At 39.9% G+C, this 17,901-nt stretch overlaps 1 protein-coding gene across 2 annotated transcripts in view; it reads right to left on the bottom strand.

The window, feature by feature from the left end:
* Positions 1-17,901, bottom strand: part of PIGK (phosphatidylinositol glycan anchor biosynthesis class K) — a 116,911-nt gene that overhangs the window by 89,242 nt on the left and 9,768 nt on the right. For both annotated transcript variants that reach the window (XM_034778098.1, XM_034778099.1), the window contains exons 4-8: positions 14,467-14,602; positions 12,910-13,021; positions 12,200-12,296; positions 11,641-11,758; positions 9,596-9,706 (exon numbers count right to left, since the gene is read on the bottom strand). In XM_034778098.1, the coding sequence (XP_034633989.1) occupies positions 9,596-9,706; positions 11,641-11,758; positions 12,200-12,296; positions 12,910-13,021; positions 14,467-14,602 (574 nt within the window). The remainder of the gene's footprint in view (positions 1-9,595; positions 9,707-11,640; positions 11,759-12,199; positions 12,297-12,909; positions 13,022-14,466; positions 14,603-17,901) is intronic.

Below are 17,901 nucleotides of genomic sequence, written 5' to 3'. Positions count from 1 at the left end.
TGCAGCGATGGTCGCAGCGTGCTCCATGCTCGCAGTGCTGTGGCGTCCGCGCTGTCAATGACTGGAAAAAAGTGCGCGAACTGATTTCCCGCTGGCGCTTTCAGGGAGGGAGGGCGGGCGGGAGTGATGGACGGATGACGACAGTTACCCAACAGCACATTTTGTTACCCAGAAGGCATTGCCGGCTACACCCAGAATTCCAATGGGCAGAGGGGACTGCGGGAACTGTGGGATAGCTGACCACAGTGCACCGCTTCGAATGTCGACGCTTTCACCGTTAGTGTGGACTCACAAAATCGAATTACTGTCCTTAGTGTGGACACACACGTTCGACTTTGCAATATCGATTCCAAAAATTCGATGCAAGTAAAATCGAACTACTCTCGTAGTGTAGACAAGGCCTTATACAGCATGATGTAGTAGTATAAAAAAATAGAACAGTTAGTCTTAGGTAGTAATAAAATCAGAGTGGTCCATTTGATGAGACCTATTCATGAAAGATATCAAAGAAAACAGAACCTTCACTTCCACATAGCTGCCCATACCCATGTTTGTTCCATCCCATTTACACTTGGGGTGCACACTCGTTGCACAGCTAGTGTCATCTTGGAGGATTACATCTGTGTTTTTAGTCATGGCACTTACATTGAACTGTGCTACTCTCCAGCTCTTTGTTAGCTCACCAACTCTGGATCCCATCCATGCCCTACCCATTCTTCAAAGCATTTTGCCTTCTCTTTCAGGCAACCCCTTAGTTTACTGTTCCAACTTCATTGTATACTGGCACAGGAAAGTGATCAGAAGCAAGAGAGAAGTCTAGTTTTCTATGATTGTTCTTAACCAGCAATAGCAGCTCCAGAATTGGAGAGACAGACACTGGCCCAAGAGCTGGGCACATGGATGAGTTTGGCTGTACGTCTTCAGATAAGTGAGTAGACAAGAGATTTCCTCTCTGGCCATCTTGCAAATCACAACTTCTTAAAGAGAAAGATCAGTCATTTCCCTTTGCTCTTAGCTCCTCAAAGAGCACAACCTTAAAAATCTAAATCTTTAAAGCCCATGAATATCCATAATATTTGTATTTTTAACTCACAAATTACTGAAGACATAAGTTTTCTACACTGCAGCTATGCCATCAAGCCACTGCACTGGCTAGGAATGTTATAAAACATTGAGTAACCGTATCAATTTTATATTTCTGTAATGTCAACACCACCACGAATGGAGGTGTATAAATGATTCAACGAACTATGAATGACTTTTCAAAGCACATCACCCATTACTTTTATCTATCAGTTCCCAACAGAATTTCAAACCTAGCACCAAAGGTTTTTGACTGAAGTTGACTCTGTTGCAAATAGCTTCAAAGACCTTAGAGCAAAAGCTGCTTACTAATTCTTCTTTATGTTAACTAGTGAAGGCACACGATGACAACAGTTCTTTTATCTGAAAGCCCATTGATCTGCTCTCTTATTGGTGAAATAGTCGTGACAAATTCTTCCATTTTATTCCTATAAAACTGCCAATTTAAAAAATCCTCCCTCTCTTTCAACAAGTATATTCTAAGAGTGAATGAAATCTGTGATAAACTGTATATGAAAGGGATTTAAAAAAATATCTTTAAAAACCCAAGACCATCCTCCTTTAGGGCCAATTGTGCTTTCATCACAAGCCTAGAAGAAAGCGAGTTGTGTTGGCTGTGCTGCCCCAGGAATTTCTCAGGAAGCAGTCTGCAACTCTGAGCACATCCCTTCTCTGCCTAGCTCAGTGTACCTTCCTCCAGCATGCTAAACTACCTGAGGCCCCAATAAAAATAAAACCATGAGAACTATACATCATCTAACAGAAAATAACCAGTTTGCCCTGGAAAGTTAAGGTAACTGCAGAGGATAAGTAATTACTAATTCAATTATTTCATTGATCTGCTCACCTGAAGAGCATATTTTGCTTCCAGAAGTACAGATTTTATTTCAATCCATTGTACCAACATTCACCTCTATCTGCTACAATAAAGTTCAGTTTTGAATCCATGAGAAGAGTTTTGCTCTGCTATGCATAGATAGCAAAACCACTCTGCCTTTTTAGGCTTGATATCAGTCGAATATCAAGTTGGAAGTGTCAGGAGTGCTAAAAGAAATAATCTGGTTGCAAAATATTACTACTAATAATAATAATAAAGTGTTAGGTGTATGAATACCTCACTTTGCCATACTCATTAGCTGCCAGGCAAAAGCTCATACATGTAAATAACTATTAAAAATGAATGTTGGGAGTATTCAGAAAGTAAGAACTCTGAAGTATTTCACTTCAGCCTAATCCTGTTATACTTCATCATGCTAAAAATCATGCCATCAACTTTAAATTACGTTTCAAAGTGATCTTATTAAATAGTTCAGCTAACCGGGGGTGGGGTGGCAAAAGGGACTTATGTGACCTTTGAATGTACAAAGAAGGAGTGGTAAGTAGAAGTAAGGAGGTTATTTTACCACTGTACACAGTATTGGTGAGACCAATACTGTATCAAGCTCCGGAGTCCACATTTTAAATAGGATGTTGAAAAACTGGACATGTTGCAAAGAAGAGGCACAAAAAAAGATTAGAGGGCTAGAAAAAAAAATGTGTTACAGTGAGAGACTTCAGGAGCTCAATCTGTTTTGTTTATTAAAAATTAGATTGAGAAATAAAATGATTGCAGCATATAATTACATTCCTGTGAAGAAAATATCAGGCACTACAGAGCTCTTTAATCTAGAGAAGAAAGGCAAAACACAAGCCAGAGGCCAAAAAAATTCAAATGCTCCCAATTCCGCCCTCTGTCTTTTGCAGCAACCCTTAATGGAGGCAGCTAGATTAACTCTTGCTCAGCTTCAGCCCCAGGTTCTTCCTTTCCAATGGTACAGCTCACCCTGATGTAACAACGTGGCATTGCGGACGGTCTTCATCTCTAGCATCCTCTGTTGACCTCTTTTTTGGCTATGTGATGGCTTGTTTCTGTCTATACCTTCCATGACCTAGCCCTCCGGCCAGGTCACCTTTCAGTTCAGTCGGGATAACAAAACTCCAACTGAAACATCCACACAAATGAGTCTTCCGTCGCTTTCGGACTTTTCTCTTCATCCCTACTCTCGACCCTTGAGGAGTTCTATGCTCCTTAAACTGAGCAGTGCCTTCCCAGGGCTTTCCCCTGGACGCACTTCTACCCAGCAGATTTTCTTTTGGATGACAAGGTACAGAAATAGATGCAGATTTTTCCTCTAACCTAGAGATGAGTTTAGTTTATAAAATTTATTCAACTAGGTCAGAGATTAAAACCAGAAAAATGGCCCACTCCCTTTTGTGGGTTAGCAATGGGTTTAATCTTTACCCACAATAAATGCTGTCTATTGCAGCTCTAGGCTGTATGGATTGAACACTACCTGGGGAGATGCTCCTCAGTCATCTGGCACCTTGTGGTATGTCAGTCATTCCATAAAGTGCTCCTGCTGTAGGCACTTAAGAGGCAACACAGCCAAATGCAGCCCAGAATTAGTTTATATTCATAAGTCTTTACATTCTCCAAGACTGCAAACAGCCACTTTTGCACAAAATAAAGTCACGCTATAAGCAAATATGTGCTTCTTGGCTAAGAATAATAATTAAGACTAGATACTAAGTATTTAAGAATTTAAAACATCAGAGTATGCCAATAACAATTACTCAGTTAAAAAAAAATCTCTCTCAAGAGTACAATTGTTTTTACAGTATCTATTAATACATGAACTTTACTAAACACTAAAAAAAGGGGGTCAGGGAGAATAAATTATTTACAGTTTAATACAGAGTATGGATGGCAGTAGGGGCAAACTTTTCCTAATCAAAAAATTATTTGAAATTGACAGGGGATAGCACTAGGGAGATAAATAAGCAAAGTAATAGAAGATAAAATTACTTTTAAAAATTTGCAAGAGAAAAATGTGGTAACATTTGATAGACATGCGTAACCTGAGATTTCACTCAATTTAATAAAAATCACCAGAAGCAGCATATCATGGACAGAGTAAAGATGCTTCACTCTGTAATATGGTAACATCCTGTTAAGTAGAGAGAGATATAATGACTATATGACTGTATGTTTCTCTAAACAAAAGCTCACTGCTATAATGATTACTGTTTTGTCTCTGATATTTACATGGTAAGGATCTGTAATCCTGTTAAAACTTCCTAAATAAACAAATAGTTAAGAAAGAAAAAAGAAAAGGAAGAATGAGCATAACTATACCATAAATAGTGTAAACTGAAATACCCCCAAGAGTAGATTACAGACCGAACTGTTGCCTGGGCTACAGAGTGGCACTGGGACATAAAAGGCCACAAGGTTCCCTTTTCTGCTCCAGTAACATGCAGCCTGGGTAGCAGTGTCAGAGGACAGAATCTGCAGAGCCACTACATCCCCAAGACACGCAGGTGGGCAGGAGGGTTGGGAAATGGGTGGAGTAGAGCATAGCAAGCAGGAAGACCTTATTCTCTGCAACATTATGGTGCCAAGGGCTCAGGTGGGTCTGAGGGGGAGGTGTTTTAAGAAAAATGGTTGCTCTGAATATCATAGGGTATAGGAACACGTTGAAGTTGCTATGCTGCTTCCTAAAAGATTACACATTAGGAATAACAGGATACAATTCCTTTGAAAAACAGCACATGGAAGTCAGAGCCACCAACAGTCTACCAGCTCAGATCAGACAGGCCAACACAACAGCAATTAATCTGACAATCAAAACTGGAGTCTTCCCAAGGCAAGAATATCTCCATCCAAATACCCATACCCATACCCAAAACCAGGAGACTGTTTGTTTAGTCACTATTTTGAAATGATCCTGCCTAATAAATTTTAGATTTTCCGTAAACACACTGAACTATGCTATAAACAAAGTACTTGTAACCTGAAGTTCTTCTGGTACAAGCAGAAAGCTTTTCCAACAGATTGCTGCCACTGTGTTTTCCTCCTGAGTTCAAACTGATAGAGTCACATATTCTTTAAAAATTGTAACCAACATAAATGCTCTTGAATAAATGCCATTTAATTTGGATTTTTTTCTTCTAAATAAGAAGACTTCAGAGACTAAGAATGAAATTAAATACAGATATATGACCTAGTTTTTCCTCTTTCCCATTTTATATTCAGCCTTTGTAGAGAAAGATGTTATCATCAGTTAAAGGTTTTAAAAAGACCTTTACTATCACAACAGCAACATTTATTACTACAAGGAAAATGATTAAGGAGCAACTATCTGCAGATGCTGTAGAAGTGAGTTACTACTTATGATGGATTGTACGTATATCAGATTCCTTGGATTTGTTAATAGAAGCCCAAGTACCTGTTTGACAGTTCAGATCCATTATGTATAGTATATGGCTTTCAGCAAGCAATTTTGGCCTTTTTCAGAACAAAAACTAATAGGATTTAATCCTTCTCAGAGGAAGCATGATAAAAATCCTTTAAAACCTAGAATATTCAATTTCAGAAAGAAAACAATTACACTATTAAGCAATGATACACACCAGAATATCCGATACTTTAAAATGGAGAGCTTTTAGCTTTCTCTTCTATGTAGATTGTTTGTATAGCTAATTTTAAAAAAATATCTTATTGGAGGAGACAGGAACCTCTATTTGACAAACTACTAATATGCTCACCTATCGTATGTAAGTAATGCATATTTGTCCTATCATAAAATTAAGTACTATATACACCTCTCCAATGATTATCTTTATAAAGGTAATAGAAACTAAAAGGAAAACTTGGATACACTTGATCCCATTTAAACTACTTGCTACATAAAGCATAAAATGACGACCATTGCCTTTTGCACTTTGAGGTTGGAGCCATCCATCCTGTCAAGGCAAGGGGTTCATTTTGATGGTCTGCCTAGGAGGTTACTGAAACCAGAGGACTTGAAGGGAGGGGGGGAAAAAGGATTACTTACTTGTAGAATAACCATTGTTCTCTGAGATGTGCTGTCCACATATACATTCTGCTGCAGGTACCAGTGCACACAATGTACTCGAGTCAGAGACTTTTGTCACCAGTACCACTAGGCAGCACATGTACCTCACTCGCCTTGTGCCACCATCTTCCCCTCTGTTCCTTAACACTGCTGTATATAATTTCTAAAGTAGCAGGGAAGTTGGGAGAGTTGTGGAATGTGTATGTCCACAACACATCTCAAAGAACAATAAATATTCTACAGGTAAGTAACCGTTTTTTCTCCTTCGAGTGACTGTGCATGTATATATTCCACTCCAAGTAACTCATCAGCAGTTCCCTTAAAAGCAGAGGGGCTTCAGATAAACTGAATAGAGGCTATAACTCCAGCTTGCAAAAGTCGGCATCATTACAAGAGACTTCAGTAATGGCATAATAAGAAGACAGAGTATATGCAGATGACCATGTTGCTGCCTTACAGACACCAGCTACTGGAACATTGCTCAGAAAGGCTGATAAAGTGCTTGTTCAGATATAACATGGCAGTGGCTTTGTCTGTAAGAATTGCTATCACTTGATTCTTGATGGGTGGACAAATATCTCACAGGCTCAAAGAATAGTCTGGAGCACAAACACATTTATGTGGAATGAAATTTCCTGAGATGACTAAAGAGCTTGCCTCTGGAGTTGACCAAACTTTAATAGATGCATCTGTTACCAGAGTCAATCAGTTCTGGGGATAAAAACAGAACTCCTTTGCACACGTTGTGGGGATCCAACTGCCAATCAAGAGACCAAAGCACTTATGCAGCTACACAAATCCGTATGTCTGTCCAGAAGATGCCTGGGAGGACAATATACCTATTGGAGCCAGACCTGCAGAGAGCAAAGGTGAAGTCTGGCATGCAGAGCTCCACATGTGCATTAGGCCATATGGCCCAGAAGGTGAAGCAGGCCCACACTGATGATGTGGGGCTGGACTTGAGGCTTAAGAGTAAGGTTACAGACTGAAACCATCTCTGGGAGGCAAGCCTGGTTATATGCTGCCACAGTCTGCTCCTATATAGATTAAAGTCCTTTACCATCAGAAATCTTCTCACCACTTAGGTACTTATGGACTGTGATCAAGTCACCTCTGAACCTAATAAGATAAACAGATTGAGCCACTGCAAGCAAGTTTTCCAGACCTCACATTATCATCCTTGTAAAGCTCTTTTCTGACCCTTTTCAATTTTTCAGCATCCTTTCAGAAGTGAGAGACCAGACCTAGACACATTATTCTAGTAATTGTCTCACCTATGCTGCCTCACTATTTCTACTGGATAGTTTCTTGATTATGTAGCCAGAAATCATATTAGCCCTCTTAATCACAGCATTGCATTGGGCGCTCACATTCAGTTGATTAACCATCATGACTCCAAGCCTTTTGCAGAGTCACCTACTTTCCAGGATACAGTCCCCCATCCTGTAAGTGACCTAAATGTCTTGTTTCTAGGTGTATGACCTTATATTTGGCTGTATTGAAAACATATATTTAAACTCAAATCACTTAGATACATACTGATCTGGTAAAATGAACCTGTCATCATTTGTCACTCCAGCAATTTGATCATCATCTAAACTTTACTAGCAATGATTTTATGTTTTCTTCCAGATTAGACAAAAATACTGAATTACATTGAGCCAAGAATAGATTCCTTGGGACCTCACTAACACCACACCATTTGGCTGATGATTCCCCATCTACCATTACTTTTGACTTACAGAGATCTGTCTGTTAACTGGTTTTTAATCTATTTAATATGTGCTACACTGAATTTATATAGTGACAATTCTTAAAATCAGGCCTGGACAAGGAATTTGTTCTTCTTTAAGCAGGTACCCAGCAGTGCAATTCAGTCACTGACCAAAGTATTCCCTTTAATTTCTCACAAGACATGAACCGATTATTTTATCAGGGTTTAGAGTTATGGCTCTTAGGGATCCCTCAGGATGAAGGCATGGTGGAATTTGACTTCTGCAACTGGAAGTTCATTCCCTGAAATTCATTCACATTATGTCTCAAGATAATACAGTGTATTCTGATTGCAAATCATGACATACATTTGTGTTTTCCCAATTTTTATTTTTATTTTTTGATAGTGATGCAAGTCTCCTTATCCCTCAAATAGTATCTGGGTATAGTATGCTACTACAGGGTTTGCTGTACTACTTCAATGTATTGCTGAATGCTTTGAATTTGGCCATTGAAAGACCAATACAATTATAATTAAAAATAAAGAATACACAGGACTTTTCTGTTATTTTGTGGTTGTCAACATTTTTACAAGTCATTAAAGCGATAGAAAGGATTTACAGATTTGCTATGTCATCAACAAGATCTGCATTAACATTTCTAACTAGCTGAACCAGTTCACACCATTTTCCAGATGGCTATTTATACACTTTAAACTGCTGCTGAATTTCTGGCACTGTTTCTTTTTATAAGACAATTAATTCCCTTGATTACAGATTGAGTGTTTCAGCCAAATTCACTCAAATAATGTTTTTTTAAAATATGTACATAATCAATAGAAAAGCTACTTAATCCTTGTGACATAAGTTTTGTTCTAAAATTCTCCACATCCCATCATAAATTAGAATATGATGTAATGAAATGGATTTTCATACTCTTGGTAGTAAAATGTTGGCATATTAGTCACTGAATCAATTCTATGTCAACACAAAATCTGCCAGTGTGGGCTGCTTTGTGTGAAATCTACTACACCTCAGCTAGCAGCAAGGCTGACACCAGCCTCCACAGACATTGACATAAAATGTTTGAACAGCTGCTCCTTTTATTGAAATGGAGATTTAATGTGTGTGGTCAATGGTGGCTCTTAAGTCTCTGACAACAACATGACATAATTTACGGCAACAAGCCACAAAAGCATAATGCATTGCGATGAAAAAAGGAACATTTGACCTGTTCAAGGCCAATGGGCTAAGAACGCTACTGAAATGTAGTTGCTTTTTCAATTTATGGTATCCAAGATGGAACATATGTTCAAAAGCCATTGTCATTAAACTTCACCAAGACATTTTTTGTTAGATCATATGTGGCAATTATAATATTTGCCCGAGAACAAAAAGCCCCAGACTTGTAACTGGATTTACACAGGCTGACCCCTGCACCTATGTGGCGAAGCACTGCAGTCAATGGGGCTCTGCTCATGTGTTTCTGAGTACAGGATCAGGATTCCAACATACAAATTTCCTTTGCAAAGCAAATGCCGATGACTGCCTTTCCATATGTGCAAAGTGATTGCAGTACATGATTCTAGGTACCATGCAAGTGGATCAGTTCCACGGGATGCAGAGATAACACACATAAGTGACGTTTTTCAGTAAAACAACCAGGTTGTTTTAATTTAATTTTTTCCTAATCAAGCAAAGAAACAATTTTAAACTGTGGACTCAAGTCTCCAAAATATCAATATATAATGATTTTACTAAATAAGAACAAAAACATTTTTAAAAATACCCTCTTGATATGCAGGAGAACAAAAAATGTTGTGAAGTTCCCACTGCCAAAATGGACCAGTTGTGAGAATACAGGAGTAGTTAGCAAACTAATGAATACAGTATACTACTTACTAGGTCATTCATATTGGTCTGGCTCGCTGGGTGAATTTCTTCCAAGAACTCCAAGACATAAAACGTGTATCTATCCATAAGGTGAACTCCAATCCCAAGATCAGGCTGATGCTGAAAAACAAAATATACATATTTAGAGTGTTCCATAGCAAAAACCTGATGGGAACAGAGCAAAACAGGACCATGCAAGTGTCAAACCTATGAATTATTTTTACTATTAGTCAAATTATCAGAAGTATGCAAAAAAAGATTACTAACCATCAAAAACACCAATAGACTGTGTAAATGAATCTGTATATTGCATGTTATCATCTTCATCTTTTTAGACTAATTTCTGACTAGCCCTGTCTTTGCCTGGTTGCAGGGAGCCTCTTTCTCCATTATGCACCTGTGCAGAACTCCAGTAGGATCCTCCCACTATGGCCTCTTGAGCACGAGAAGAAGTGTGGGGGGAGATAGTCCTGTGTGGCTCCAGGAGGTCATGACCAGTTTCAGTAAGCACATGAGTAGAGCCTGATTTTCAGAGATGTTGAACACCTACTGGGGCTATGGTGCTCACTACCTTTAAAAAAATCAAACAACTACTGAATAGGATGGTTTCACAAACCATGGCTGTCATATGAGGCCATAGCCTAAAGTCAGAAAGATGAAGCTTAAGCCACTTGCAGGAATAGGGAGAAGATGACTAATGTCCCTCTCTTCAAGTGTGCTACCCACTGTACTATAAATCACATTTTCTATTTCTATTGTTACATTGCAGAAAAAAGGTATTTATCATTACATTTTTTTAATTCATTATTTTATGTTTGAATTGTAAGACTTACTGAAAATCAAATTAGGGGTGTACATTAGCCTAGTGGGCAATTGACATCCCCACACTTTCGGACAGCACGACAGAACAATGTGAAAAGTACATCAAACATTATACGAGTGATGCTTTAGAGCAGAGGTGGACAAACTACAGCTCACAGGCCACATCTGGTCCGCAGGACCCTCCTGCCCGGCCCCTGAGCTCCTGGCCTGGGGGGCTAGCTCCCAAGCCCCTCCCCTGCAAATCCCCCTCCCCCACAGCCTCAGCTCACTGCGCCGCCAGTGCAATGCTCTGGGCGGCGAGGCTGCAGAGCCACAGCCTGACCCAGTGCTCTGCGCTGTGCGGTGGCATGACTGGCTCCAGCCGGGCGGCTGGGCTGCCTATCCTGGTGCTCTGAGCGGTGCGGCTGTAGCGCCGTCAGCCACCAGTGCTCCAGGCAGTACGATAAGGGGGCAGGGAACAGGGGAGGTTGAATAGAGGGCAGGGGAGTTGAGGATGGTGGTCGGGGGGTGGGGGCAGTCAGAGGGCGGGAACAGGGTGGTTGAATGGGAGCAGGGGTCCTGGAGGGGCAGTCAGGAATGAGAGGAGGGGTTGGATAGGGTGGCGGGGGGCAGTCAGGGGTGGGAGGTCTGGGGGCAGGGTGCGGGGGTGGTGGATGGGGCAGGAGTCCCAGGGGAGGGGCCGTCAGGGGGTGAGAAGTGAGGGTGGTCGGATAGGAGGCGGGGGCCGAGCCACGCCTGGCTGCTTGGGGAGGCACAGCCTCCCCTAACCGACCCGCCATACAATTTCGGAAACCCGATGTGACCCTCAGGCCAAAAAGTTTGCCCGCCCTGCTTTAGAGGCTAAACACCCTTTATGTTGTTAAGCAGTTAAGGGGGAGATTTTCAAAAGTACCAAAAAAATGTAGCAGCACAAGTGCCACTGAAAGTTAATGGGACTTGTGATCCAAATCCTTTGGGCCCTTTTGAAAATACCCCCTTTGCCCTACCTCCAACTATCCTACCCATAGGAACCCTAAGCCTATGGTGGGGAGCTGTACCTATAGAAACCCTAACCCTTAGGGCAGGGAGCCCTACCCATAGGAATCCTAATCCTAGCTCCAAGTACCCTACCCATAGAAACCCTGACTCAAAGGCGGAGAGCTCTATCCATAGGAATCCTAACCCTACCTCCAAATACCCTCCCCATAGGAACCCTAACCTTAACTCTAAGTACCAACCAAACTCATACTTACTGAAAGTGAATCTTCTCCTACTTGGCTACTAGCCAAGGCCATTATATTTGGAGAATAAAATCGTTCATACATGGATGCTCCTTGACAGGTATCAATAATAAACAGCAATTCGTTGTATCTGAAAGAAATAAAACAACTTTCACATTCTGTAGACTATGTCTTCATTCATTCATTTCACTGCATAGTTACCAAGATATTTAATAGAGCTCCAACTGGCTGAATATTTCAGACACCTTGTAATTAATAAGAAGCACATACAGCTGTAGAGCCAAGGTAACTCATTTGAATGGCTGAAGGTTATAATAGATTTCCTTCTCCTCTGGAAAGGAGAGCTTCACGCAACCTCAAGGACAACAGCTATTTAATATCACTGCTGCGGTAACGGTAATTTTTTCCATTTTTAAACCACATTCAGAATAAAAATAATTAATTTCACCATCCTTCACTAGAAGAGTGTGCTGTTTTGACAAGAATTAAATGGAAGAATGAAAGGCTACAATCCAAGTTTTACACCTGTGGGTGACATACTGTATTTAATAGCTAAGTAATAATTTTTTACCTTCTTTTCTGCCACATTTGTTCAAAGGCATCAGCAAGTTCTACATTAGTGATTTCTTCAGAATCCTGAAACTTCAAGAAACCATTTCCACCATGACCTTGTAGAAAAATTCACAAGATAAATAAGCATGTACGTTAAAGATAGAAGTACAATATATACAAAACATGGTTGCCAAAAAGCCAACAGAAACAGCTTAAATGCAATCTCTCCCCCTCTTTGGTGTGGGACGACAAGACACGATACCAGGGTAATGAGGACAGTACAGACGCTCCCCAACTTACGCAAGCGTTCCGGAATGTCTTGCGTAAGTGTATACATGTATGGTTTAACCTGGAATACATCTATTCATTCATAAATTAATAGACACTGCTTTAAAGATGCTTCTTTGATTAATATTTATGCAAAACCCCTTCACATAATAATGACTTTATAACTTCCAGAGTCATTACAAATTAGGCTCTCTAGACCATATGCCCAGGGTTGTGGAATACAAGTGTGAGACCCAGATTTTTAAGTGGTGTAGCAATCTTAGTTATCAGAATTTTTTGCATGGATTGTTTTTAATGCTAATAATAATGGATGTTTTGCTCAAACTAAAGTGAATCCATGATTACTGTGTATTTGTTTTACTAATTTTTAGTGTTACTTGGCATCCTCATGAGATTTCACTCTGCTACTGTGCAACAAAACCAATACATTCCTATAATTACCTGTCATATATATTAGAATATTGCTTCTGTCATCAGAAAGTAGGCGCTTGGATCGAGGTGTGCTTGGTGGGATTCTTCCTGTTAATACACGCAAGAAATTCTCCACAGTAACCTACAAACATGGAAATGAAGTAATTTCTAACTATCATAAGGGATATCTATTGACCACTACTAGACGGGGTTCCACAAAATAATGACACAAACTATGCACTATATATAAATAGGTCCACCAATAGATGGTATAAATTGCATTACCAGATTTCTTCTATTCAAGGTTTTACTGTGCTACTGCTCACCAATCACAGTTTTTTATCGCCCCATTAAAATCAACCTGTTGCTTTACTATATTTGAAAACTATTTCATCAAACACATGTCTATGACCATTATAGTCTTTTAATACTTCTTCATTGATTTGAACACCTGTCACACTGGAGTGTATATCTTTACTCCATTAATGCTACTTATGCATTCACAAAACGCTGCAACATTAGTATGTGTTACCATGGAAAAATGTTAATAAATACTCTAAGGCTTAAATTCTCTGTGCAACTCAGGCAAGGAAAAGATTCCTGTGGCACAAACATCTAAAAGATCAGATGTAGTCCATCTGGACAGCAACCATAAATGATTTGATTAAACATTAGAACTACTTGTTCTGAATGCAGATTTACAACACTCAAAACTGTTACCAACAAAATTCAGACTCATGACAGCTAGGTTTTTTTTTGTTACTATAATCTTTCAACATGTACTTTATGTCCTCAGGACATTAAAAATCACAGAGCATGACATTTTCTGTATGCTCTAATACAGTACAGGGTTTAATTTGTTCCTGTAAAATATATGTATTTGCTTTATAAATCATTTTACTATGTGGTACTAATTAAAATTCTGTAACTGAAGTCTAATTAAAGTCAGTCCAGTAAAGACTTAGAAAAAGAATTTGCAGCAAGAAGTGTTTTCTGAAAACAAGAACATGGTAAAGTGCTGCAGATATTTCCTTTTACTAGCTGTTATAAAGTGGTTAGAAATGGGTTACTTACAGAAAAGACATGTTTTATTTGGAAAAAATAAAAACAAATATTTAAGAAAAGATGTTGAACCTGCAATGTGCAAACACACACCTGCTTAACATCAAAGCTTATGAAAGTGTTAGGAGTTTAACCAATCATACAATCTATACTACTTCAACAAAATGGAAAACCCAGTAACATTTTTATATTGTTAATATAGTCGGAGATCCTCACAATTTCCTAACCACAACTCATAATAACAACAGCAGCAACAACTGTCATGGAATGAATGTTTTCTTTACAATAGCCAATAACAATGTATAATAATAAATTCTAATTAGTTAGAAAGACGTATAAAGTTGTAACAAGTTCTGAAATTCAGTAAGAATGTTCTTTTTATTATATATATCAATTGAGAATAAGGGCCTGATCCATAATCCAGTGAAGAGTTCGGAAAGGCTACCACTGACTTCAATGGACTTTGGATCAGGCTTTAAAACGACACTACAGAAAAATCTGGTTAGATAAACAAAGCATTGTTACCTCATAGCTTCTATAGTCCACTTCCACATCATCTCCGTAAACATTTAACTCCATGTTTTTGTGACTAAACACAGTTGCTGGCTTGGGATTCCTGGGATTACATGCCATATCATCTGCCAGCATCAGGACAATGTGACTGGGAAAAACAAAACAACACAATTTCATATATTCTATTTTAATACAATAAACAAAATGAAAGTTGCAAATAAGGGAGCCAACAAACATGACCCATTATGAGAGCCCTGCAAATCTGCAGATATCCGCTTTATATCCGCGGACTATGCTTGCTGATCGCAGATCGGCTGAAGATACAAATTTTGTATCCACACAGGGTTCTACTCATTATTAAAACAAGAGTCTGTAGCATTTAGAAAATTTCCTGGAGTATAAATAAGAGTTACTTTAGTAATACCTTATTTCCCCAGGGAATTGTCACCATCACAACACTACCACATAAAGCTTTTTGTTTGTTACAGTAACGGTATTATTTGTTTAGCACTAACAACATGCTCAACGTTATACAGTACTTCACAAAAATGGATGGCTGCTGCCTCAAAGAGCTTAAAAACTCAAAGTCAAACAGAAGGTGGGTCACACTGGAAAAAAGATGAAGATGGCTCACTGGGTTTTTTTCCATCCCCCATTATAAAGCCTTCGCGCAGGCCTTGAAGAAGTGAGTTTTAAACAGCACTGGTATAAAGAGAGTGTGGGCCTTGCACATGACAGATTTAGTTAAAAACCAGTGCACAAAACAGCAAGTACACAAGGCCTCAGCCTCAAGAGCAAGGGAATTCTGAGTTGAGGCTGTTATGAACCCATTAGCTCCACCACCTTGTGCAATGTTCTTGAAGACAGCATGATGCTCCATCACCAAGACAGACAAAAATGAATAATTACATACTGTAGCAGGGTGGACACCCGCTCCTGCCCTGAGGGGTTTAAAACAGCCCTGGAGGAGGGCTGTGGGAGGAGAAAAGCTGGGCTGATTGGGGAAACAGCCTCAGCTGTGGCCACGCCCCAAACAGACCCAGCTGGCCCTATAAAGGTCAGGGCAGCCAGGAGTTCAGAGGCTCTCTCTGGTCTGAGAGGGAGCAGGGTCTGGCTGCTTAGCAGAAAGGGTACTTGGAGTGAAGCAGGGCTGGGGAAAGCCAGGGGAGCTCCTGGCTGGCAACTCCCCAGGCTGCAAGCCCTGGTTTAAGGCCTAAAAAGGTACTGGATGGTAGAGGAAGGCAGCAGGTCCAAACCCCCCTTGCCAGTGATGAGTGGCATACACTGCAGTCTGCCCCAGGGAACAGAGGCTAGTTGGTGACTGGCAGTAGCCTTACACTGAGGCAAGGTGGGTATAGGGGGTGGGGGATCCCCTGGGTGGGGAGACCCCAAGACTGGGAGGTGTACTGCCAGGGGGCAGCACCCCAGAAAAATTAAACCAATTTCAAATATACAAGCACATCAAGTTACCATGCACATTTAATGCACTGCGCGTGATTTTAAAATACATGTGAAACACGTACACACACAAAAACAATGTGCCACTACATATTAATGTTAGTGGAATTGCTACCACTGTCATCCGTTAGTATCCATGTTGGCATCTGTGCACTCACTGTGGTAATTTTAGAGTGTTATTTGGGAATTTAATTGGTAAACAGAAAATGTGTCTCACTTAACCAATTAGATTATTGCCATCACAATAACTTTTTCATACTGCAGCCACTAAACTGATTAGAACAGAGGTAGGCAACCTGTGGCACGCGAGCTGATTTTCAGTGGCACTCACACTACCTGGGTCCTAGCCACCGGTCCAGGGGGCTCTGCATTTTAATTTAATTTTAAATGAATCTTTTAAAAAACATTTTAAAAACCTTATTTACTTTACATACAACAATAGTTTAGTTATATATTATACACTTATAGAAAGATACCTTCTGAAAACGTTAAAAGGTATTACTGGCACGCGAAACCTTAAATTAGAATGAATGAATAAATGAAGACTCGGCACATCACTTCTGAAAGGTTGCCGACCCCTGGATTAGAACAATCATTAGAAACAATCTTTTAGGCAATCTTACTTTTATTCTGGATGGATCACTTGATGATTATCTGTTCTGTTCATTCCCTCTGGGGCACCTGGCAATGGCCACTGTCAGAAGACAGGATACTGGGCTAGATGGATCTTTGGTCTGACCCAATACAGCCGCTCTTATGTTTTGTAACAATTTTCTTTCTACAAATAGGAGTGCTGTGCTACATGTCAAGAAACAGGAGTATCTAAAGATCCAGGAAGTCAAACAAGATTTTCTTAACATCTTCTATTGTTGGATGACAAATCTGGCTATTTAAACCCCTAGACTGAAATTATTCACAGCTGGGTTGCAGATGGCAATAATCATTTTTTAAAAACCAAGGGAGGATCCTAATAAATTTGATTTTAAGATACAGCATTGCTGTTCGTCACTCTCTATTTCTAAAAATAATTCTTAAAACCCTGCATTTTGATACATTTTAAATACAATTTCTGTGGCACCTGCTATAGAACATGGAGTAGGTGACATAAAACAGAGAGGAAGCTCCTAAGTGACAGACTCATTGCAACCAGAGTGAGAACATTGGCCAGGAACTTCCCCGGAGGCAGGGAGGAGAATCAAACACTATTCCAGTAAAAGCTGCAATAGCTGCAGAGGCACAGCATAAAGCTGCTTGGTTCCACTTGGCCCCTTGTTGCCTTTGGGGCTTTTTCATCCCATTTCACTTCAGTTTCTTCCCCTCTACTTCTCAGGGGGCCTTAACAAATCAGTACTCCTTTGCTGTGCTATATGTATTACAGTAGTGTCTGGGATCCTCAACCATGGTCTCCATTGTAGTAGTAGGCATTGGGCAAACAAGAACTACAGAGAACCTGACCTAAACAGCTGACATTTTAGGTTTATGAGAAGACAACTGGGTGAAACAACAGGAAGGCGAGAGGACAAGGCAACAATAAAACAAGAATTATTCTCCCATCACAAAGCTTTTGCCAAGTGAGACAATAAAAAGGGAAGAGATCTGCTGCTTTCCACAGACCGGAGTTTTAATGGAGGCTGTGGGTGCAATGACATTGTAGAAAAGCACAATGCAGGATTGCAAATTCACTCACAGTCTGTACCAATAATAATGTCTGAAATTCACTTAGGGCCTCAGATGTTCCACAAGGAGAACACACATCCGCACTCCTACACAAAATGAAGTATGGAATTCTCTGAATATTATTTGAAACTAAAAAAAGGAATAATTTTTTTAAACTAAACAGGCCAGTGGTCTGTTGCAGCCTGAAGGGAAAACAGAAACCTACATTAAAAAACAAACAAAAAACAAAAAAATTAAACAAGAGAAGTAAGGAACACAAGGAGAGAGAAATCCATGCCTCCAAGGTCAGTTCAGTCAGCAGCTTAAACACCC

The sequence above is a fragment of the Trachemys scripta genome, chromosome 8, assembly GCF_013100865.1.
Source record: "Trachemys scripta elegans isolate TJP31775 chromosome 8, CAS_Tse_1.0, whole genome shotgun sequence".
Classification (NCBI taxonomy): domain Eukaryota; kingdom Metazoa; phylum Chordata; order Testudines; family Emydidae; genus Trachemys; species Trachemys scripta.
This window is presented reverse-complemented; position numbering and strand designations above follow the sequence as displayed.